At 36.4% G+C, this 24,120-nt stretch overlaps 1 protein-coding gene and 1 long non-coding RNA gene across 2 annotated transcripts; one reads left to right on the top strand and one right to left on the bottom strand.

The window, feature by feature from the left end:
* Window positions 1-771: 771 nt before the first annotated feature.
* LOC146929949 (uncharacterized) lies at window positions 772-1,366 on the bottom strand. Its single transcript, XM_085707443.1, has 2 exons — window positions 1,211-1,366; window positions 772-1,167 (listed from the first exon to the last, which is right to left on the bottom strand). Exons 1-2 carry the CDS (start codon window positions 1,364-1,366, stop codon window positions 772-774), a joined length of 552 nt encoding a protein of 183 aa, XP_085563569.1.
* A 12,547-nt stretch (window positions 1,367-13,913) lies between these two features.
* Window positions 13,914-19,408, top strand: LOC146929948 (uncharacterized). The gene is made up of 2 exons (XR_015008303.1): window positions 13,914-14,016; window positions 19,155-19,408. It is a non-coding gene; the product is annotated as an uncharacterized LOC146929948 (long non-coding RNA).
* The last annotated feature ends 4,712 nt before the right edge of the window (window positions 19,409-24,120 follow it).

Raw genomic sequence — 24,120 nt, 5'->3', positions numbered from 1 at the left:
TTTTAATATTTTTTTAAATGTAATACATTCCGAGGACAAAGTTCCTCGGAAATGCTAGTCACTTCTATGTCAGCCACAACAGGTGCGTCAGACTGTGTGTTAGCCATCACATCTTAATTCCGAGGACATATTTCCTCGGAAACAAAAGTTCCTCGGAAATTTCCTCGGTAATTGGATTCCAACCAACTATTTTTCCAGGACATGAGTTCCTCGGAAAAAGTTGGTATTCCGAGGAGATTTGGACGATTTCCAAGGAATTTTGTGCCTCGGAATTTCAATGCTTTCTTGTAGTGACATAAGAAGCATTATATTTACACACTCTTAAATATTAATGTAAAATTTATATTAATTCAATCAAAGAAAAAGTAAAAACTATACACCTCCGGTCACTAATATAAGCAAAAGTTAACATTTTAGATTCGTTCATTAAATGATGTATGTGGTCTATAATAAAGACTAAATACATCATTAATTGAATGAATGCAATGAACTAAACGTCTAGCACTTGTAAAAGACCTTAACAACGCATATTTATCTGTAACATTAAGACATTGGATATATGTGTCGTTTCTCTAATATATCTCGCATTTTCTTCATTTTAAATCCATTTCAGACTTAACCATTCGCACTTGATTTCCATCAATATCACATACATTTTATTTAATAAGATAAAGATTAGTGGTGTGTAAAAACTAAAAAGAACGTTAGATTATGCTACTATTCCACTAATAATTAAGCAATCTTCAACAACTAACTATGGTTTGGCTTCAACTATGTTGCAGTTCTTCCAGCATCTTTTGTAGAATAAAATTCCACATCCAAGTCCCCACAAGAAACACACAATGTCTTTTCCTTGCTTGACCATATTCCAGCTTCAAATCCAACTCTAACAACCATCTTCACATCAAAATTCACCACCCCTTTGTTCCACTCCTCAACTAGATTCTCTTGCACCACCTTATGCAAGAACTTTGCTGAATTCATCGTTACCATGTCAACCTTCATACTCTTGTTGCTCATCTTTACCAAAAGTATAGGTTGTTGCACCTCAGCTTCTGAGAGCATGGCTTCACCGTAAAGTATCTCCACATCAAAATTATCGAGAATCAATTGGATTTTTTTGTTTTGGTTTGTTATGGTCAGTCCCGCCTCGAACACGCCTGTAAGCTGTGAATCAGATACAGTGAAGTTTGAGACAGAGTGATGTTACCGCAAAACTAGGGTCGTGTGGATGCATGACAAACCAAGCTATGCTAATGATGGCCATGGAAATGACAAAGATGGATACCACTATCAACGTCAGACACCGGAGAAAACTGATGTCAGAAGATCTTGTTGGGATATTTCTAGCAGGAGGGTGCTCCATGTTCATTACTTTGGATTTTGGAAATAAGGTTTGTGCTTTAATCTTATTAGTGATTAGTGATATGATGCTAGCTGTAGTAGCTAGTAACCAAGTTCTATTTTGGTCTAGTGTTGTTGATATATATCTTTCAATTTTGGTCTAGTATTGGTATAGGTATTTGTTATGAAGGTGAAGGTGATGCAGTGATTAAAAGTTGAAAGTGTATCATGGATTAGAATGAGGAGATAGAAATCACACATTAATAAAGTATTATTAGGTGAAGCAAAAATATATTGATCATCGTTTTTTTTTCAAACAATCAAATCAAACCAATATATCCTCTGTTTTTTTTCATAAGTCTTTATATGCTTAATTGTACATTACACAAGTGAACCGATCAAATTGTAGAATGGAGTTACCTTTTAATATGTAAATCAATTAGAGTGTAACATGTATGACCTTTTAGGTTGTAAGTCAATCAAACACTATAGGATTACCCAATTTTGCATCATATTTTTTATTTGTTCAAAATTGTTGCAGTATGACTCAGAATTTGATGGGTGGAGAATATTGTTGCTAAAAATATAAAAGATTTGTTTCAAATATATTTTGTGCTGAAAATATATTTATGGACAATAAATATATTTTTGTACCGTATGAAGGACGATTTGATGCAAATATATTTTGAAAGAGAATATTATATTTTTGATGCAAATATTATTTGATTGAAGGAGAAAAAAAGAAATGTATCTTCAGTGTCATATTCGTTCCAAATTTATGAGTTATATTTCTCTATAAATATTGACCTTGTATTAGAGTAAACCTTGAGATAGAGGGGGCTGAAACAAGGGTTCAGAAGTCAACAAGAAAACTACGGTTTGTATAGAGTTTGCTCTTGGCAACAAATACTAGGGTTGGGGTTGATTCGCCTTGGGAAACACTATTAGGATTGAGTCTCTTGGTCACGGGAAGATATTGGGACTTTGGGTAGAATTAGGCGGGAGACTTATTCTTGTAACCCATTGATATCTCTTTTGTAAAGTTACTCACCATTATAGTGGAACGGAGGGTTACTCTCTCCCCCAGATTAAGTCAGTATTGGACCGAACTAGGTAAACAAATTTCGTGTGTTCTCTCTTTCTTTTCTCTCGTTGTTTTCTACTTTTGCTTGTGTTTATAACTTTCATACAGTTTGTTTGGTTGCTTGATTATTACTTGCTCCACACATCAAGTATTTTATTGGTGTGATTTTCATCGAATTTGCAAAAATTGGCGCCCACCGTGGGGCAAGGGTCAAAGGATAATCAAGTACCATGGGTTCGAAGAGGGATATTGAGAGGTTTACCGGAGATAACGATTTTGGGTTATGGAAGGTAAATATGGAAGCGGTTTTAATACAACAAAAGTGTGAGAAAGCTTTGAAAGGTGAAGGTTCATTACCGGTCACCATGTCACGACCGGAGAAGACCGAGATGGTGGACAAGACTAGGAGTGACTTTGTCTTGTGCCTCGAGAATAAAGTTTTGAGAGATGTAGCGAAGGAACCAACCGCGACATCGATGTGGTCAAAGTTCGAATATTTGTATATGACAAAGTCTTTGGCTCATCGACAATTCCTAAAGCAACAACTTTACTTATTCAATACGGTAGAGTCAAAGGCCATCATGGAGAACCTTGCGGAGTTCAATAAAATCCTTGATGACTTGGAGAATATTGTCTCTGAGGGTTATGAGGATGCAAGTGCTTTGGTGGTGTGTTGTTTGGAGGATGAAGAAGGTGATGTTTCTCACCGTGGGAGTGATGCCTGGTAGAGCGGTGGTCGTCTGGAGAGACGTTAAACACTCAACATCAGCCTGGAGAGGCGGTGGTAAGAATACTCATGGTCAGTCTGGAGAGGCGGAGGTAACAATACTCATGATCTACCTTTGAGGTGAAGTTTCAAGGTGGAAGACATAGTGGGATGTATGTAACGCCCTACTTTTATTATTTATTTTATTGAGATTAGATGTCTTTTTTATAAGGCTTAATTGCATGTTTGGTCCCTTATGTTTATTTTAGTTTTCAAGTTGGTCCCTTACGTTTTGAAAGTTTCAAGTTGGTCCCTTACGTTTTAAAAGTTTTCAAGTTGGTCCCTTACGTTTTGAAAGTTTCAAGTTGGTCCCTTATGTTTATTTTAGTTTTCAAGTTGGTCCCTTATGTTTATTTTAGTTTTCAAGTCGGTCCAAAACATAAGGGACCAACTTGAAAACTAAAATAAACATAAGGGACCAACTTGAAAACTAAAATAAATATAATGGACCAACTTGAAAACTAAAATAAACATAAGGGACTAACTTGAAACTTTCAAAACGTAAGGGACCAACTTGAAAACTAAAATAAACGTATGGGACCAACTTGAAACTTTCAAAACATAAGGGACAAACTTGAAAACTAAAATAAACATAAGGGACTAAACATGCAATTAAGCCTTTTTATAATTTAGTCGACTTATTTTGATGAGTGATATTTTGTTATGTTATACGCTGGTATTTACTAGTATAATATATATGTTATCTGGTGTAGAATTATATTTGTTATTTTGTGTGGAAATATATATGTTATTTGGTGTAGAAATATATTTGTTATTTTGTGTTGAAATATATATGTTATCTGGTGTAGAAATATATTTATTAGTAGCCCCTATTGTATATATTTAATGAGAGAATATATTTAGTGGAAGAATATATTTAGTGGAGAAATATAATTATTAGAATAAGTAGATTTGGGGGCTGAAATAGAAAGAAGAGAGTTATTGGGCCTAATTAGATTTAAGAAGAGAAGTTAGTATTATAAATAGAGGAGATATTAGGTTGAAAGACTAACATATGCAAAAAAAAAAAAAAAAAAACAAGGATTTGGAGAAAACAAGGTTTAGAGAGAAGAGAAGAAGAGGAGAGAAGTACCAAGAGAAGGGCTGCCAATCGATAATTCTAAGGTAAGGGTGAGACTATCATTCGGTAATATTAAGTCTGTAATTCTGAATTTGCAATTAACATGTTCTATGATTAGTTCGTGAGGATTTGCGAATTAGGGTTCTGAGAGAGAATTGATGACTAAATGATGAGAAGTTGTTAGATTGATGTAGTAATTGTGTACAGACCTTAGATAATCCATGGGTAATCATAATCATAGAGCTTGAAGTGAATTTATGTTGTTCTTGAAGGTTTTCATGAAAAATGGGTCAAATGGTGATTTTTGTTGAAATGGTGTTTTAGTTCAAGTTTTATATGGATTTGGGTGTCTTTTCATGTTTAGAAACGTTTAAACAAACTTTGGGACCAAATTTGGGCTTAGGGGATTCAAAATTGGGATTTTGGGATGAAAAATGGAGTTTTTCCGAGAGCTATCTCTGACAACATTCTCTGTTTCATGTTTTTGCATCTTTTTGACACATTTCAGTTTTGAATTGGCTTTAAGTGTAAACACGATAGTTGTAGGTATGGATGTTAGCTTTTTAATGCCGTTGGTTTGACTTCAAAAGGATTTATAGAACTTGAGTTATGGTCAAATTACTGCACGTAGGTCGCAGTGAATTTTTATGGACTTTCAGCACAACTTTTTTGAATTTAAAATGAAAACTGGTATTGATCGGTACAGAATTGGTCTTAGGCGTAAACATGAAAGTTTTAGATAATTTTGTTAGCTTTCCAGTGGCTTTCGTTTGACGTGAAAATGATGTTTGTTCTTTGAGTTATGATGAAAATACTACAAGGAGGTCTTAGCAAAATTGCACAGTGACAGCATTCACTGTTTCATGTTTTTGCGTTTTGTTCATATGTTTCTGTTTTGAATTGATCTTTGTTGTAAACATGAAAGTTGTTGATAATTGTGATATCTTTCCAGTAGCCTTAGTTTGACATGAAAATATGTTGTGCATGATTATTTATGTTCTTACAAAGATACATGATGCATTGTTGATACTTGAATACGATGATATATGATGAATTGTTGATCTTTGAATACGATGTTATATGATGAATTGTTGATGTTTGAATATAATATTAATGATGATATGTGAAGTTGTTATAAGATGACTAAGAATATTAGTGATGTGCGATTGTTATATATGCACTATATGTGTTATTTATGATGCTTATGTTGATGTGATGCTTAAGATGCTATTATTATCATTTGATACTGTTATGTTGTGATGCTATTATTATCATTTGATGCTGCATATGTTGCCGTTGATCTTATTTAAGATGTAAATGTCGGTCTAAGTCAAAGAGTTGTAAGATGTTCATGAAGTTTCTAAGACGTAAGATGTTGAGTCCATGCATATTCATTTAAAGATGAGGGCTTATGCCCTGGAGCTTTTGCTCAACGACGACGAGGGCTTATGCCCTAGGAGCTTTTGCTCAACGACGATGAGGGCTTATGCCCTAGGAGCTTTTGCTCAACGACGATGAGGGCTTATGCCCTAGATTGGTACCACATGCATTTGCATTTTCATGATGATCAAAGATGGTTTAAGACGTTAAGAGTTGCATAGTCGAGTCTAGATGCATTGTCAAGTCAAGTTGTTAAGTTGTGATGTTTTAACGAATTACCTTGTGATGTCTTTTAGTATGATGATATGTGACGATGATTGTGACTGCTTTATGATGATATATTGCTAAGATGAAATGATGATGTCTATGTATTTGATTATAATTGTTAAATTATAAGATGTTTATATTGTTAAATGTAATTTATGATTTATGAGCTTAATATTATTGTTTGAGAAATCTCACCCCTTCTGCTTGAAAATGTTGCTCTTCGTATGGGTAACTTGTAGGTAACCAAGATTAGTTGCGGTCGTGAGTGGACTCCTCACAAGTGTGTCTTAGGTGCTCTAATACGTAACGGGATGGGAATTTGTTATTGTTTTCTGTTCCTTACGTATTATTTAAGAAGTTTTCATGAATTATTATCGAACTAAGTTGCTTTGAGATTTTATGTTGAGGCCCTAATGCCAAAGATTATTTAAGATGTTGAAATAATTTCCGCTGCGAAGTTTTAGATATTACATTGTTGGATTTTGAAGGATAAATTATTATTTATTCCATTTATGATTTTTAAGAAGTGTAGCATTCGGTTTAAGTTGTTAAACTCTGATTTTTATTAAGAAATTTTTATGTTGGGAAAACGGCGTGTTACAATGTACGCATTTGCTAGTTGAGAGGTAGAAAACTCAGCTTGAGGTGGAGTTCAACACCCCGGAAATGGTACGACTATGGAGGACCTTGGGTGTTATGCTCTAGTGGTGAGCAAGGGATTTTTTCATGAAGACGGAAGGCATTCTGGAGGTTGAAGAATGTATATCACGGATTGCGGGATTACCCTAAAAAGCCAAGGGTGATTGGATGCAAGGAGATCTTCATGGAAGCGAGACGTGTTGAAGAGGTTATGGTCCATACTTGTAGAACTACCTAAAATTCCTAGTGTAGTTGGACTGCAAGGTCCTTCGAGAAGGCGAAAGACATTCCGATGGCTGAAGGGGGTTAAGGTGTGTACTTGTGGAGCTACCTAAAATTCCTAGCGTAGTTGGATGCAAGAATCTTCAAAAGGCGGAAGGCATTCCGATAGTTGAAGACGTAAGGTGTAAACTTGTGGAGCTACTTGATGTAGTGGGAAGCAAGGGAAAGAGCAGCATGGTAGTTGACGTTAAATTGACATCATCACTAATTTAGAGTCAAGGTGAAGAATGTTGTAGTATGACTCAAAATTTGATGGATGGAGAATACTGTTGCTAAAAATATAAGATTTGTTTCAAATATATGTTGTGCTGAAAATATATTTTTGTACCATATGAAGGACGATTTGATGCAAATATATTTTGAATGGAATATTATATTTTTGATGCGAATATTCTTTGGCTGAAGGAGAAAAACAGAAACGTATCTTCAGTGTCATATTCGTTCCAAATTTATGAGTTATATTTCTCTATAAATATAGACTTTGTATCAGAGTAAACCTTGAGATAGAGGGGGCTGAAACAAGGGTTTAGAAGTCAACAAGAAAACTAGGGTTTGTATTGAGTTTGCTCTTGGCAACAAACACTAGGGTTAGGGTTGATTCACCTTGGGAAACACTATTAGGATTGAGTCTCTTGGTCACGGAAAGAGATTGGGACTTTGGGTAGAATTAGGCGGGAGACTTATTCTTGTAACCCATTGATATCTCTTTTGTAAAGTTATTCATCATTATAGCGGAACGGATGGCTGCTCTCTCCCCTAGACTAGGTCAGTATTGGACCAAACTGAGTAAACAAATATCGTGTTTTCTCTCTTTCTTCTTTCTCGTTGTTTTTTTATTTTTGCTTGTGTTTATAACTTCTTTAAACTTTGTTTGGTTGCTTGATTATTACTTGCTCCATATAGTATTTTATTGGTGTGATTTTCATCGAATTCGCAACAAAAATAATTTGCTTTCATTATTTTTTTTTATATACTATATGTTTCTTTCATCATTTTCACATGCATATTTCTTCCAATGAATGTTGTCCAACTTCAAAAAATTGTCATGCCACCAAGATCCGATAACATCTTTGAAATCAATTCGGTCATAGAATCATGATGCGAGTTGTTCGAATCATTCGTGTTTGGTATGTTCTTGACGTTAACTGTGGCACTCATCCATTGTAACACCCACGGCTGACGAGGGCAGGGGAGTGATCGCCGGTGCACAAGGCACGACAATGAGCGGCTCCCGACAGTAGAGAAACCGAATCACATCGAAATGAGAGGGATCCTGAGGCCGTGTATGAGACTACATGGTTGAAGGAATGCTTATAAGAATTGTTTGGTACTACCTATATCAACAATATGCATCTTCTTTTCGGTAGCTCATTCCATAAGAACTCCACGGTTAAGCGTGCTTGACTTGGAGCAATTTTGGGATGGGTGACCTACCGGGAAGTTTCCCTGTAAGCGTGTGAGTGAGGACAAAGCATGCTGAAAAGACTCGTGTTGATTTGTGGGGTCAGTCGGCAATCCTGAAAGTCGTCTGGGATGTAACAAATGGTATCAGAGCAGACCTCTCCCAGTACGGTGTGGTTCGGGGATGAACCAAGCGGAAGCTGGTGGGCATGTAACACCCACGGCTGACGAGGGCGGGATAGTGATCTCTGGTGCACAAGGCACGACAATGAGCGGCTCCCGACAATAGAGGAACCGAATTAAATCGGAATGAGATGGATCCTGAGTGTAACGCCCGTCTTAATTATTTACTTAATTTAATGAGAATTTATATATATATATATATATATATATATATATATATATATTTATGATTTAAGAATTTAAATAGTTTGCATGATTTATAGATAAATTATGTGATTTTCTAGATTGACGTGAAGTATATTGATGTTGTGAAGTTGTTATGTTGGTGTGACTTATTTTATTATTAAATAAAATAAGATATGAGAAATAAAATAAATAAAAAATATTAAAAATTGGGCTGTGTTGTGAGATGAGCAATTAGTAGTGAGAAGAGTAATTAGGAGAGATAAATAGACAGCAAAAGTTAGAAAACAGAATACGTACGTTTTTGGAGAAAAAGGGAGAAAAGTCAGAAAGAGAGAAGAACAAAGGGAGGCTTTCGATTTCTGCTATTATCAGGTTAGGGTGAGATTAATTTTCAATATTATTAAGAGTATGATTCTATAGGATGAATTTAGCATGATTAGATTAAGTTTTGGTGAGAATTGGGAATTAGGTTTAAGATCAATTTTGATGATTGAATCATGAACAGATGTTAGTTTGATGCAAAATTAGTGTACAGACCTTAGATATTCCTTAAGATGATAATTAGATGCTATTTGGATGAAGGAGTCATGAATATAGGTGAAAAGTTGTGAATTTTAGGTTTCTGGCCGTACTGACATTCATCGCTCGCATCTGCGAGCAAGAACACTCGCAACTGCGAGCTAGAACCCAGAGCTCGCAACTGCGAGCAAAACAACTCGCCATTGCGAGTAACCCGTAACGCTCGCATTTGCGAGCAAAGTAGCTCGCCATTGCGAGCAAGGTCTTAGGAGTTCCAGAAAACACGTTTTGCTCGCCATTGCGAGCAAAGTCACTCGCCACTGTGAGTTAGGCTGTTAGTTGCCCAAAGTTGTCCCGATGCGATCCTTTCGCACGTATAGTCTTGAGCTGACCTTAGAAGTAAGAATGATGGTGGTTTAGGATGTTTCCAGATGTTACAGAAGTCTGTTTATATGACTGAAATGATTAGTAATGTTGCATGAATAATGTTATGATGTTTTATGATATTTATGTTGATGTAATCCATTCCTTAAATGATGTTGAGATATTCCAACACTGTTATATGTTGTAAATCTGTTGCTGTTCATTGCTGCTGACCTTTAAAGTCTTGAAATTGCATGAGTCGGTCTATGTTGCAAGAATTTAAGAAGTTGTCTATGATTATGAGTCGTATGAGTCGTTCATGATGTTGTCTAAGTTGTTGGAAGTTTGAGTTCATTGCATACTCATTAAAGTTGGGGGCTTTAGGCCCGGCAGCCTTTGTGCTCATTAAAGTTGGGGGCTTTGGGCCCGGCAGCCTTTGTGCTCATTAAAGTTGGGGGCTTTAGGCCTGGCAGCCTTTGTGCTCACACGTTGAAGAGCCTATTATGCTCATTTTGTTGTTGATTGGTACCACATGCATTTGCATAACAAGAAGTTTCATGATGTTTAAGTTGTCAAGTTGTTGTTGAGTTGATAGAGTTGCATGGTCAAAGATGAGTTGTGTCGTCAAGTTGAGTGTGAGTTGATTATGATTTGTGATGAAAATTAGTAATGGTATTGATGATTGTATTTGTTATGAAATGAAAAATATGCTAATTGTTAATCGTTGATATGATATTAATGTTTAAGCTGTTAAATGCATTTTATTGGATTATATGCTTAATGTATTGATTTTGAAATCTCACCCCTTCTGCGTATATGTTGCCTTGACCGTGGGTAATGTGCAGGTAATAAAGATTAGAGGCGTTCATGAGTGGACTCTCAGTTGGTGTCTAGGTGCTCTGATACGTAACGGGATGAGGGCTTGCTTTTACTTCTATTCCTTACGTGTCTCTTTTATGAACTAATTTATGAGATTTTCCAATAAGGCCTGTGTGCCAAGACTTTTAAATGTTGAACTATTTTCCGCTGTAACAGTTTAAGATTTTTCATGATGTTGAATTTGAAGGATAATTATTATTATCTGTTTTGAGATGTTAAAGTAGTGTGTGGCATTCCGTTATGAATTAAATACTCTGATTTTAAATGAAATTTTTACGTTGGGAAAACGGGGTGTTACAATTGGTATCAGAGCAGGTCGGTCCGTCCGGCCAAGTAGCGAGTCAGGTTGTGTCTTTAGCAGTTGGGATACCATTATTATGTTATTATAATTGTTGTGTGTTGTGCAGAGAAGAGACCTGGAGGCTGCGAATTTTATCTGCTATAAGAGGACTAGAATGGCTGGAAGAAATGATGCTGCGATTGCTGCTGCTTTGGAAGCTGTAGCCCAAGCTGTGGGACAACATCCAAATGCTGGTGCTGGTGCGAATGCGGATGTGAGAATGTTGGAGACCTTTCTGAGAAATCATCCTCCTACTTTCAAAGGAAGGTACGACCCTGATGGAGCACAGACGTGACTCAAGGAGGTTGAAAGAATTTTTAGAGTTATGCAATGTACTGAAGATCAAAAAGTGCGTTTTGGAACGCATATGCTGGCTGAGGAAGCTGATGACTGGTGGGTGAGCCTCCAACCTACCCTAGAGCAGGATGATGCAGTTATTACTTGGACTGTGTTTAAGAGAGAGTTCCTAAACAGATATTTTCCTGAGGATGTTCGCGGAAGAAAAGAGATCGAGTTCCTTGAGCTGAAGCAAGGAAACATGTCGGTGACAGAGTATGCAGCAAAGTTTGTGGAGCTGGTTCAATTCTATCCACACTACACTGGGGACAATGCTGAGTTCTCTAAGTGTATCAAGTTCGAGAATGGTTTGCGTGCTGATATTAAGCGAGCCATTGGTTACCAACAAATCCGTGACTTTTCTGCTTTGGTGAGCAGATGCAGAATCTATGAAGATGACAGCAAAGCTCATTATAAGATTATGAGTGAGAAGAGGGATAAGGGCCAACAAAGTCGCCCAAAGCCTTACAGTGCTCCTACTGACAAAGGAAAAGGAAGAGCTAATGATGAGAGGAGGTCAAATAAGAAGGATGCTGGTGCTGAGATTGTTTGTTACACTTGTGGCGAGAAAGGCCATAAGAGTAATGCTTGTACTAAGGATATTAAACGGTGCTTTCGTTGTGGCAGTAAAGGACATACACTTGCAGAGTGTAAGCATGGGGACATTGTGTGTTTTAACTGCAAAGAAGAGGGTCATATTGTAACGCCCGTCTTAATTATTTACTTAATTTAATGAGGATTTATATAATTATTTATATATATATTTATATGATTTAAGAATTTAAATAGTTTGCATGATTTATAGATAAATTATGTGATTTTCTAGAATGACGTGAAGTATATTGATGTTGTGAAGTTGTTATGTTGGTGTGACTTATTTTATTATTAAATAAAATAAGATATGAGAAATAAAATAAAAATATTAAAGATTGGGCTGCGTGGTGAGATGAGCAATTAGTAGTGAGAAGAGTAAAAAGGAGAGATAAATAGACAGACATAAGTTAGGAAAAGTAGTACGTACGTTTTTGGAGAAAAAGGGAGAAAAGTCAGAAAGAGAGAAGAACCAAAGGAGGGCTGCGATTCTGCTATTATCAGGTAAGGGTGAGACTAATTTTCAATATTATTAAGAGTATAATTCTATAGGATGAATTTAGCATGATTAGGTTAAGTTTTGGTGAGAATTGAGAATTAGGTTTAGGATCAATTTTGATGAATGAATCAAGAACAGATGTTAGATTGATGCAAAATTAGTGTACAGACCTTAGATATGACTTAAGATGATAATTAGATGCTATTTGGATGAAGGAATCATGAATATAGGTGAAAAGTTGTGATTTTTAGGTTTCTGGCCGTACTGACATTCATCGCTCGCATCTGCGAGCAAGAACACTCGCAACGGCGAGCTAGAACCCAGAGCTCGCATCTGCGAGCAATGCAACTCGCAACTGTGAGTGACCTGTAAGCTCGCAACTGCGAGCAGAATAACTCGCCACTGCGAGTAAGGACTTAGGAACCCAGAATGCACGCTTTGCTCGCCATTGCGAGCAGAGTTACTCGCCACCGCGAGTTAGGCTGTTAGTTGCCCAAAAATTGTCCCGATGCGATCCCTTCGCACGTGTAGTCTTGAGTTGACCTTAGAATTAAGTAAGAGAGCTGTTTAGGATGTTTTTATAGACCCTGCAGTCTGTTCAGGTGACTGAGATTAGAAGTGTGGTTGCATGAATGTTATAATGATGCTTTATGGTATTTGTGTTGATGTAATTCATACCTTAGATGATGTTAACGCATTCAAATGTTATTAAATGTTGTATCTTGCTGCTGTTCCCTGCTTTTGACTGTTAGTGTCTTGAAGTTGCATGAGTCGGTCTATGTTGTAGAATTCAAGGAGTGGTCCATGATTATGAGTCGTATGAGTTGTTTATGTTGTTGTCTAAGTTGTTGGAAGTTGAGTTCATTGCATACTCATTAAAGTTGGGGGCTTTAGGCCCGGCAGCCTTTGTGCTCATTAAAGTTGGGGGCTTTAGGCCCGGCAGCCTTTGTGCTCATTAAAGTTGGGGGCTTTAGGCCCGGCAGCCTTTGTGCTCATTAAAGTTGGGGGCTTTAGGCCCGGCAGCCTTTGTGCTCACACGTTGAAGAGCCATTATGCTCATTTTGTTGTTGATTGGTACCACATGCATTTGCATATCAAGAAGTTCATGATATTTAAGTTGTCAAGTTGTTGTTGAGTTGATAGAGTTGCATGGTCAAAGAAGAGTTGTGTTGTTAAGTTGTTGTTGAGTTGATAGAGTTGCATGGTCAAAGAGGAGTTGTGTCGTCAAGTTAAGTGTTAAGTTGATTATGATTTGTGATGAAAATTAGTAATGGTATTTGATGATTGTATTTGTTATGAAATGAAAAATATGCTAATTGTTGATATGTTATTAATGTTTAAGTTGTTAAATGCATTTTATTGGATTATATTCTTAATGTATTGATTATGAAATCTCACCCCTTCTGCGTATATGTTGCCTCGACCATGGGTAATGTGCAGGTAATAAAGATTAGAGGCGTTCATGAGTGGACTCTCAGTTGGTGTCTAGGTGCTCTGATACGTAACGGGATGAGGGCTTGCTTTTACTTCTATTCCTTACGTGTTTCTTTTATGAACTAATTTATGAGAATTTCCAATAAGGCCTGCGTGCCAAGACTTTTAAATGTTGAACTATTTTCCGCTGCAACAGTTTAAGATCTTTCATGATGTTGATTTTGAAGGATAATTATTTTTATCTGTTTTGAGATGTTTAAGTAGTGTGTGGCATTCCGTTATGAATTTAATACTCTGATTTTAAATGAAATACTTATGTTGGGAAAACGGGGTGCTACACATATTGGGACTCAGTGTACGAATCCGAAGAAGACTCAGACTAGAGGGAAAGTGTTTGCTTTGACTGGTACTCAGACTGAAAATGAGGATCGTTTGATCAGAGGTAATTGTTATATTAACAATACTCCTTTAGTTGCTATTATTGATACTGGTGCTACACATTGTTTTGTTGCTTTTGATTGTGCTTCTAAGTTGGGTCTTGCTGTGTCTGATATGAGTGGGGAAATGGTTGTCAAAACTCCAGCTAAGGGTTCGGTGACTACTTCTCTTGTTTGTTTACGATGTCCTTTGTCTATGTTTGATCGTGATTTTGAGATTGATTTAGTTTGTCTGCCTCTGAGTGGAATGGATGTAATTCTTGGTATGAACTGGTTAGAGTACAACCATGTTCTCATTAATTGTTTTAGTAAGTCGGTGCGTTTCTCTTCTACTGAAGAGGAAAGTGGAGCAAAATTTTTGTCTACTAAGAAGCTGAAGCAATTAGAACGCGATGGGATCTTGATGTTTTCCTTGATGGCATCCTTATCCTTGGAGAATCAAGCAGTGATTGATAAGTTGCAAGATGTGTGTGATTTTCCTGAAGTTTTATCTGATGAAATTCCTGATGTACCACCGGAGAGAGAAGTTGAATTTTCTATTGATCTTGTTCCGGGAACGAAGCCTGTGTCTATGACACCTTATCATATGTCAGCTTCTGAGTTGGCTGAGTTGAAGAAACAGTTGGAAGATTTACTAGATAAGAAGTTCATAAGACCAAGTGTTTCACCTTGGGGAGCGCCGGTATTGTTGGTTAAGAAGAAAGATGGAAGTATGAGGTTGTGCATTGATTATCGACAACTGAATAAAGTAACCATAAAGAATAGATATCCACTTCCTAGAATTGATGATTTGATGGACCAGCTGGTGGGTGCACGTGTGTTCAGCAAGATTGATTGAAGGTCGGGTTATCATCAGATTAAAGTAAAAGATGAAGATATGCAGAAGACGGCCTTTAGGACGCGATATGGTCATTATGAATATAAGGTGATGCCTTTCGGTGTGAGTAATGCGCCTGACGTGTTTATGGAGTATATGAATCGCATTTTCCATGCATTTTTGGATCGCTTTGTGGTTGTGTTCATCGATGATATTTTGATTTACTCTAAGACAGAAGAAGAACATGCAGAACATTTGAAAATCGTTTTGCAAGTGCTGAAAGAGAAGAAGTTGTATGCTAAATTGTCTAAGTTTGAATTCTGGTTGAACGTGGTAAGTTTTCTGGGCCATGTTATTTCTGGTAGTGGTATTGCAGTCGATCCATCTAAAGTTGAAGCAGTATCACAATGGGAGACTCCTAAGTCAGTTACGGAGATTAGAAGCTTTTTGGGTTTGGCAGGATACTACCGAAGATTTATAGAAGGATTTTCTAAGTTAGCACTTCCGTTAACACAGTTGACGTGTAAAGGTAAAACATTTGTGTGGGATGTTCATTGTGAGAACAGTTTTAATGAATTGAAGAAGCGTTTGACGACGGCTCCAGTTTTTATTTTGCCCAAACCTGATGAACCTTTTGCGGTGTATTGTGATGCGTCCAAATTGGGCTTAGGCGGTGTGCTTATGCAAGATGGTAAAGTTGTTGCTTATGCATCAAGACAGTTGAGAACTCATGAACGAAACTATCATACTCATGACCTTGAATTAGCTGCAGTCGTATTTGTCCTTAAGATTTGGAGACATTACTTGTATGGTTCGAGATTTGAGGTGTTTAGTGATCACAAGAGCTTGAAGTACTTGTTTGATCAGAAATAATTGAATATGCGACAGCGGCGGTGGCTCGAATTGTTGAAGGATTATGACTTTAGTTTGAATTACCATCCGGGTAAGGCTAATGTTGTTGCGGATGCCTTAAGTAGGAAGAGTTTACATATGTCTGCTATGATGGTGAAGGAATTTGAATTGCTTGAACAGTTTAGAGATATGAGCTTAGTTTGTGAAATGTCGTCTCGGAGCGTTAAGTTAGGAATGCTGAAAATTGATAATGATTTCTTAAAAGATATTAAGGATGCGCAGAAAGCTGATGTTAAGTTTGTGGACTTGTTGGTTGCTAGTAATCAAACTGAAGATAGTGACTTTAAGGTCGATGATCAGGGTGCGTTGAGGTTTCGAGGTAGGATTTGTATTCCAGACAATGACGAGATAAAGAAGATGATTCTTGAAGAGAGTCATAGGAGTAGCTTAGGTATTCATCCCGGAGCTACAAAGATGTATCATGACTTACAGAAGTTGTTTTGGTGGTCTGGATTGAAACGTGATGTAGCACAATTTGTGTACTCTTGTCTGATTTGTCAGAAGTCGAAGGTAGAGCATCAGAAACCTACTGGATTGATGACACCGTTAGATGTACCAGAATGGAAATGGGATAGTATATCCATGGATTTTGTGACGAGTTTGCCGAATACTCCTAAGGGAAATGACGCTATTTGGGTAATTGTTGATAGATTGACGAAGTCGGCACATTTCCTTCCGATTAATATTAGTTTTCCTGTGGCTCAGTTGGCAGAGATTTATATTCGAGACATAGTGAAATTGCATGGTGTTCCTTCAAGCATCGTGTCAGATAGAGATCCAAGATTTACTTCTAGATTTTGGAAGAGTTTGCAAGAGGCTTTAGGCTCTAAGTTGAGATTGAGTTCGGCTTATCATCCTCAAACAGATGGTCAGTCGGAAAGAACAATTCAGTCACTCGAAGACTTGTTGAGAGTTTGTGTACTTGAGCAGGGTGGAACTTGGGATAGTCATCTTCCGTTGATAGAGTTCACTTATAATAACAGCTATCATTCAAGTATTGGGATGGCACCTTTCGAGGCTTTGTATGGTCGGAGGTGTAGGACTCCGTTGTGTTGGTTTGAGACCGGTGAAAGTGTGGTTCTAGGACCAGAAATTGTTCAACAGACTACTGAGGAGGTGAAAATGATTCAAGAGAAGATGAAAGCGTCGCAGAGTCGACAGAAGAGTTACCATGATAAGCGTAAGAAAGACCTTGAGTTTCAAGAGGGAGACCATGTGTTCTTGAGAGTTACTCCAACGACCGGTGTTGGTCGTGCATTGAAGTCAAAGAAGTTGACTCCAAAGTTTATTGGTCCTTATCAGATATCTGAGAGAATTGGCACGGTGGCTTATAGAGTTGGCTTACCACCGCATTTATCAAATTTGCATGATGTGTTCCATGTGTCGCAGTTGAGGAAGTATGTCCCAGACCCGTCCCATGTGATTCAGAGTGATGATGTGCAAGTTAGAGACAACCTTACGGTGGAGACCTTACCCTTGAGGATTGATGATCGCAAGATGAAAACGTTGAGAGGCAAGGAGATACCTCTAGTGAGAGTTGTTTGGAGTGGAACGACTGGTGAAAGCTTGACATGGGAGCTGGAGAGTAAGATGATGGAGTCTTACCCAGAGTTGTTTGCTCTAGGTAAATTTTCGAGGACGAAAATTCTATAAGTTGGGGAGAGTTGTAACGCCCGTCTTAATTATTTACTTAATTTAATGAGGATTTATATATATATATATATATATGATTTAAGAATTTAAATAGTTTGCATGATTTATAGATAAATTATGTGATTTTCTAGATTGACGTGAAGTATATTGATGTTGTGAAGTTGTTATGTTGGTGTGACTTATTTAATTATTAAATAAAATAAGATATGAGAAATAAAATAAAAATAAAAATATTAAAAATTGGGCTGTGTTGTGAGATGAGCAATTAGTAGTGAGAAGAGTAATTAGGAGAGATAAATAGACAACAAAAGTTAGAAAACAGAATACGTACGTTTTTGGAGAAAAAGGGAGAAAAGTCAGAAAGAGAGAAGAACAAAGGGAGGCTTTCGATTTCTGCTATTATCAGGTAAGGGTGAGACTAATTTTCAATATTATTAAGAGTATGATTCTATAGGATGAATTTAGCATGACTAGATTAAGTTTTGGTGAGAATTGGGAATTAGGTTTAAGATCGATTTTGATGATTGAATCATGAACAGAGGTTAGTTTGATGCAAAATTAGTGTACAGACCTTAGATATTCCTTAAGATGATAATTAGATGCTATTTGGATGAAGGAGTCATGAATATAGGTGAAAAGTTGTGATTTTTAGGTTTCTGGCCGTACTGACATTCATCGCTCGCATCTGCGAGCAAGAACACTCGCAACTGCGAGCTAGAACCCAGAGCTCGCAACTGCGAGCAAAACAACTCGTCATTGCGAGTAACCCGTAACGCTCGCATTTGCGAGCAAAGTAGCTCGCCATTGCGAGCAAGGTCTTAGGAGTTCCAGAAAACACGTTTTGCTCGCCATTGCGAGCAAAGTCACTCGCCACTGCGAGTTAGGTTGTTAGTTGCCCAAAGTTGTCCCGATGCGATCCTTTCGCACGTATAGTCTTGAGCTGACCTTAGAAGTAAGAATGAGGGTGGTTTAGGATGTTTCCAGATGTTACAGAAGTCTGTTTATATGACTGAAATGATTAGTAATGTTGCATGAATAATGTTATGATGTTTTATGATATTTATGTTGATGTAATCCATTCCTTAAACGATGTTGAGATATTCCAACACTGTTATATGTTGTAAATCTGTTGCTGTTCATTGCTGCTGACCTTTAAAGTCTTGAAATTGCATGAGTCGATCTATGTTGCAAGAATTTAAGAAGTTGTCTATGATTATGAGTCGTATGAGTCGTTCATGATGTTGTCTAAGTTGTTGGAAGTTTGAGTTCATTGCATACTCATTAAAGTTGGGGGCTTTAGGCCCGGCAGCCTTTGTGCTCATTAAAGTTGGGGGCTTTAGGCCCGGCAGCCTTTGTGCTCATTAAAGTTGAGGGCTTTAGGCCCGGCAGCCTTTGTGCTCACACGTTGAAGAGCCTATTATGCTCATTTTGTTGTTGATTGGTACCATATGCATTTGCATAACAAGAAGTTTCATGATGTTTAAGTTGTCAAGTTGTTGTTGAGTTGATAGAGTTGCATGGTCAAAGATGAGTTGTGTCGTCAAGTTGAGTGTGAGTTGATTATGATTTGTGATGAAAATTAGTAATGGTATTGATGATTGTATTTGTTATGAAATGAAAAATATGCTAATTGTTAATCGTTGATATGATATTAATGTTTAAGCTGTTAAATGCATTTTATTGGATTATATGCTTAATGTATTGATTATGAAATCTCACCCCTTCTGCGTATATGTTGCCTCGACCGTGGGTAATGTGCAGGTAATAAAGATTAGAGGCGTTCATGAGTGGACTCTCAGTTGGTGTCTAGGTGCTCTGATACGTAACGGGATGGGGGCTTGCTTTTACTTCTATTCCTTACGTGTCTCTTTTATGAACTAATTTATGAGATTTTCCAATATGGCCTGTGTGCCAAGACTTTTAAATGTTGAACTATTTTCCGTTGTAACAGTTTAAGATTTTTCATGATGTTGAATTTGAAGGATAATTATTATTATCTGTTTTGAGATGTTAAAGTAGTGTGTGGCATTCCGTTATGAATTAAATACTCTGATTTTAAATGAAATTTTTACGTTGGGAAAACGGGGTGTTACACTGAGGCCGTGTAGGTATGGGACTACATGGTTGAAGGAATGCTTATAAGAATTGTTTGGTACTAGCTATATCAACAAGATGCATCTTCTTTTCGGTAGCTCATTCCATAAGAACTCCACGGTTAAGCGTGCTTGACTTGGAGCAATTTTGGGATGGGTGACCTACCGAGAATTTTCCCGGTAAGCGTGTGAGTGAGGACAAAGTATGCTGAAAAGACTCGTGCTGATTTGTGGGGTCAGTCGGCAATCCTGAAAGTCGTCTGGGATGTTACATCCTTTATATCTAGATATATATGGTTCAAATGGATGCTATTATGAATGTAATTTTTTTTCACTTTTTAAATTATTCTAATTTTTGTATTTGTATGTATTTTTAGGGTAACATAATTCATCCATTGTGCAAAGCAGTTGATATACAAGTTTGAGAAAGACTTGAATGAGGGAAAATGAGTAACTTTGGTGGTGATGTAAATCTTAGGTTGTATTGAACAACAAAACACAAATACAAACTCAATTGTATAAGCCCGAAAAAACTCTTAACTTTATCCAATTAATCCACTTCTCATAGCTCCCCCATTCACAAATATTAAGCATGTGCATATAAGTCTCTAAACAATTGCATCAGATCAAGTTGAACTTATTCAATAATCAGGTGGCAAGTATATACTTAATTTAAATACAGATACCTTTCTAAAGTGTGTATTAACCAATATTTTTAAAATGTCAAAGAAATACAAGTTGAAATTATAGTTTCCTGAAATCTATAAAACCATACATATATGCATATGTAGGGCTGAGCAAGGGACGAGTTTGGTTGAATGTAATCACATTTATCAATGTCATTGGTGCATTAGATTATATACAATAGTTTCAACATTCAACACCTCCCTTTTCACTTTCTACACTCTACGTCATTTTCACTCTCCAATTGAACACTCATTCAACTTTTACTCACTACAATAGTTTGGTTTAAACAAATTCAACACGGTACCCCACCACTTTTTTTTTTTTTTTGAAAGAGCCCTACCCCACCACTTTTATTTCATATTTTTATTTTCTTTTATGTTTTTATGATTATATATTAATAACAATCATCGATTGAAATTAAATTAAAATAATTAAGAGTTAAATAATTTTTTTCTAATTTAATAATTTATTTGAACTTTATTTTTTAAATTTTATATTCTTAGTTGTTGGGATTTGGGCAGTTGAAAGGGTAATTAGTAGAATTTTGGGTGTTAAAAGGGTTATTGTTAGGATTCATTTCACTAAAAAGATGTTTAGAGCTACAAACAAGAGTTTATTGGAGGCTAAATAGAAAAATTAGAGGAAAAAATCTTGTTTTTCCTGTGTCCAAATCAAATGAACCAAGTCTTTATTTATAGACAAAAAAAATGATGAATTTTGGTGAAAAAAATTAAAAAAATTAATTTTCTATAAAATAATTTATCCCAAATAATTAGGATGAGATAAAAATCTGAGAATCACAACAACCAATAGAATTTTACCAAGTGTATTAAATTAAATCAATAGAAAATAATTGGACTACACACCCTCCCCAACTATCTTCTCATTCAACCCTTGAAAAAATTCAATCTGAAATAATCCACATGTTTTTCAACATGCCATTGCACCAATTCAATGGTTGAATTCGTTTTTCGACACTCCCATTATAAGTGGTCTTAGGTTATCATTATTTTGACTCTTTGAATTTCTATCACAATATCTCGCCATTTCCAACGATATGCATTACTAACTTTTATGAAATTCATCATGGCTGCATCCTAAGTTTCATGAAATTCATTTTTTTTCTACATTAAATCGCAACAAAAATACCACAACCTACTCTTCTGAGCCTGCAGATTCAGAACACTTAACCTTCAATTGAACAAACACATGTGCTATGAAGTCAAGAATTTGATGCAAAAGTTTACCACTCTGTAATGAACTGAGTTTCATTTCTTTTTGTTTTTTGGTCAAGTAACATGCAGGTTTGGGACAATTCTAGACAATACTTTATTCTTCGTAGCTAATTGATTGGTAGACTTAAGCAAGGTTTTAAATAACGATCGCGGTCGCGTTAAAGTTGTCGCGATTTCGACTGTAACGGGCGCTGCGATATAAATAATGGTCTTTGCCGTGTGAATTAATCTCAACGTTTCAAACTTATTAAAATTATTTATGTTATCATATAATGTATAATAACTTAGATTAATATTTTTTTCCCATTATTATAACATGTTTAAAGTAAATATAATACTAAAAATAGACTCCATTTAGTAAAGATAGAAATTAACTACATTTAGTTCATATCATAAGAAACTACTAATACATTTCAAAAGTCTAATAAAAACTTATTGATTACACCACTAGTCACCACATGGTAGAACGACGTGCAGGATCATAACTTCCACTATCACCTTCATCATTGTCATTTCCACTTCCTCCAAAGACATAATCAAACAACGAAGAACTTCTTGGTGGTTTTATTTGTTGGTAGTCATATGAAGAATTTGTTGATGAGTCATGGTGGTAATTCGTAGAGCTGTCAAAACGGGCCGGCCCGTTTAGCCCGATTAATGATAGGGATTAGGCCTTAAATATTGAGCCCGAATTTTAATAGGGCTTTTTATCCCGTCCCGAAAAAGCCCGGTACCCGTTAGGGCTAGCCTGAACAGGCCGCGGGTAGCCCGTTAGCCCGCATAACAAAAAAAATCCTCTAAATTATATATATCTTTCAAATAATTCTTTACTTAGTTGATTATCAAAGTAAAAAATAAAAGTGAAAATCCAATGAATTAACACAAATATAAATGTAATGTAAAATTATATTTACTCGTTTCGTTATTTATAATTTTTAAGATCGAATATATAAATATTTATAGTCATAACGTATCTAATTTATTTAAAATTGTTTTCCTCGCCTTTTTAGTTTACGACGTTTGTACTAAAATGTTTACAATTTATTTTTGTGCTAGACATTATTTAAACATATTAAAAATATTATTTATAAAAAAATTATAGGAGTATTTTAAAGTACTTTTAAAAAAAATGTAATTTTTAATACGGGCGGGCCCGTTTAGCCCGCGGCCTGTGTAGGGCCGGGCTCGGGTAGTATATTTCAAGCCCGTTTTTCAACCGGGCTTTTTGGCCCGGCCCGATAAAGCCCGAAGCCCATTAGGGCTGGCCCTAAACGGGCCAGACCGCCCGTTTTGACTGCTCTGGTAATTCGTAGGAGGTTGGTTATAAAAATGTGCATTTGGGTTTGGCATATATGGATAATACGCATGTGATATATAAGAAGGTTGTTGGTAATATGATGGATAATTACCTTGACTACCAAAGTCACCAAATGATTGTACTCCACTTGATGAGGAAGAATCATCCAATGGAATCTCTTCACGCCTTCTACTTTTACTACGTCTTCCTCGACCTCTGCTACTACCACCAACATTAATCATATCAGCATGTGAATCTTCTTCCATTCCATGAGGCATCAATTTTTTATCACGCCTAACATATGAGTCTTCTTGAAAAGAATTAAATGACCCTTCACTCATTCCAAGAAACGGCAAACGCACACAAGCAAGCAAGAACCAAGAAACGGAAAACACACACAAGAAGCAGGAACCAAGAAATAGAATTGCACAACTACAGGAAGCAATGGAGAAGCATGTTTGTTTGTCACCACCAGAAGAATAACACAAGAGAAGTAAGTAATTGTGTTTGAGAAAGGTTGAATTGAAAGTGAATGAGGATTAAGATTTGATAATGATAAGTTTCGATGCCTGACTTTCTGTACAAAAAATAGGTTGATTTGATAAAGATAAAATTCAGATTCTTCAGTTTTGTAAGTGTAGACTGTGTAGTCTTGTAGTCTTGTGCTTTTTTTAAAATCTGAGATTCCTTCGTCTCTTGTTCAAATTTCTGTCTTTTCCAGTCCGTAACGAAGTTTCATGGCCATAACGGCGTTTCGCGGCCGTAATGGCTTTCCGTAACATCTGTAACAACGATTCTTCTGTGATTTTTGTTCTCAACGTTAAAAGGTCCAAAAAGGTCACGGTGGCTGCCGATACCGTTTTGTAATGGCCGCAATCCCGTTACTGGTCCGTTTTTTAAAACCTTGGACTTAAGGGCAACTTTCTGTTACTATATAAGAAATTTTTGCAACAAGGAATTCCTTGTGTATATTCAGTAGTGTCTAGTGTCTACATACTTGGGTTATAGCATTCTACCCAATTTAAGGAGACATAAATATTTACCTTTTTACCTTTCTTTAGGAAAAGCGATGGTAAATACGAAATGGGAAGGAAGTTTCCCACATGCTAAAAGTGTAGAACCATATAAAAGCAGAGGGTCCTACTAATAGTACAATGAAAACATGAAACGTAAAATTGGGTAGAGAATATTAATTAACCATTTGCTTCTCAATGATATTATTGGTGATTGGTCCACACGAAAGATGATAGGGAAGCTTCAGACTTCGTGGTAAAGTGTAGACTGTCTTTAATGTTTGAATGACATAGCTTACATTTATATTTATTTCATGTCATTTAACATTGATTAATTCAGTAACAAAGTGAAAGAAGTTTAAAACTAAAACATGTAAAAAGTCTTGTAGAATATTTTTTTAT

The sequence above is a fragment of the Medicago sativa genome, chromosome 4 (assembly GCF_051527215.1).
Source record: "Medicago sativa cultivar Bolivia chromosome 4, Bolivia_mono, whole genome shotgun sequence".
Taxonomy (NCBI): domain Eukaryota; kingdom Viridiplantae; phylum Streptophyta; class Magnoliopsida; order Fabales; family Fabaceae; genus Medicago; species Medicago sativa.
This window is presented reverse-complemented; position numbering and strand designations above follow the sequence as displayed.

What these genes read in the sequence shown, in the direction of transcription:
- LOC146929949 (XM_085707443.1), bottom strand. Translation starts at nt 1,366, where the DNA reads ATGGAGCACCCTCCTGCTAGAAATATCCCAACAAGATCTTCTGACATC. An exon ending in CACACGACCCTAGTTTTGCG is followed by an intron (nt 1,168 to 1,210) that starts GTAACATCACTC and finishes TCTGATTCACAG; the next exon opens with CTTACAGGCGTGTTCGAGGC.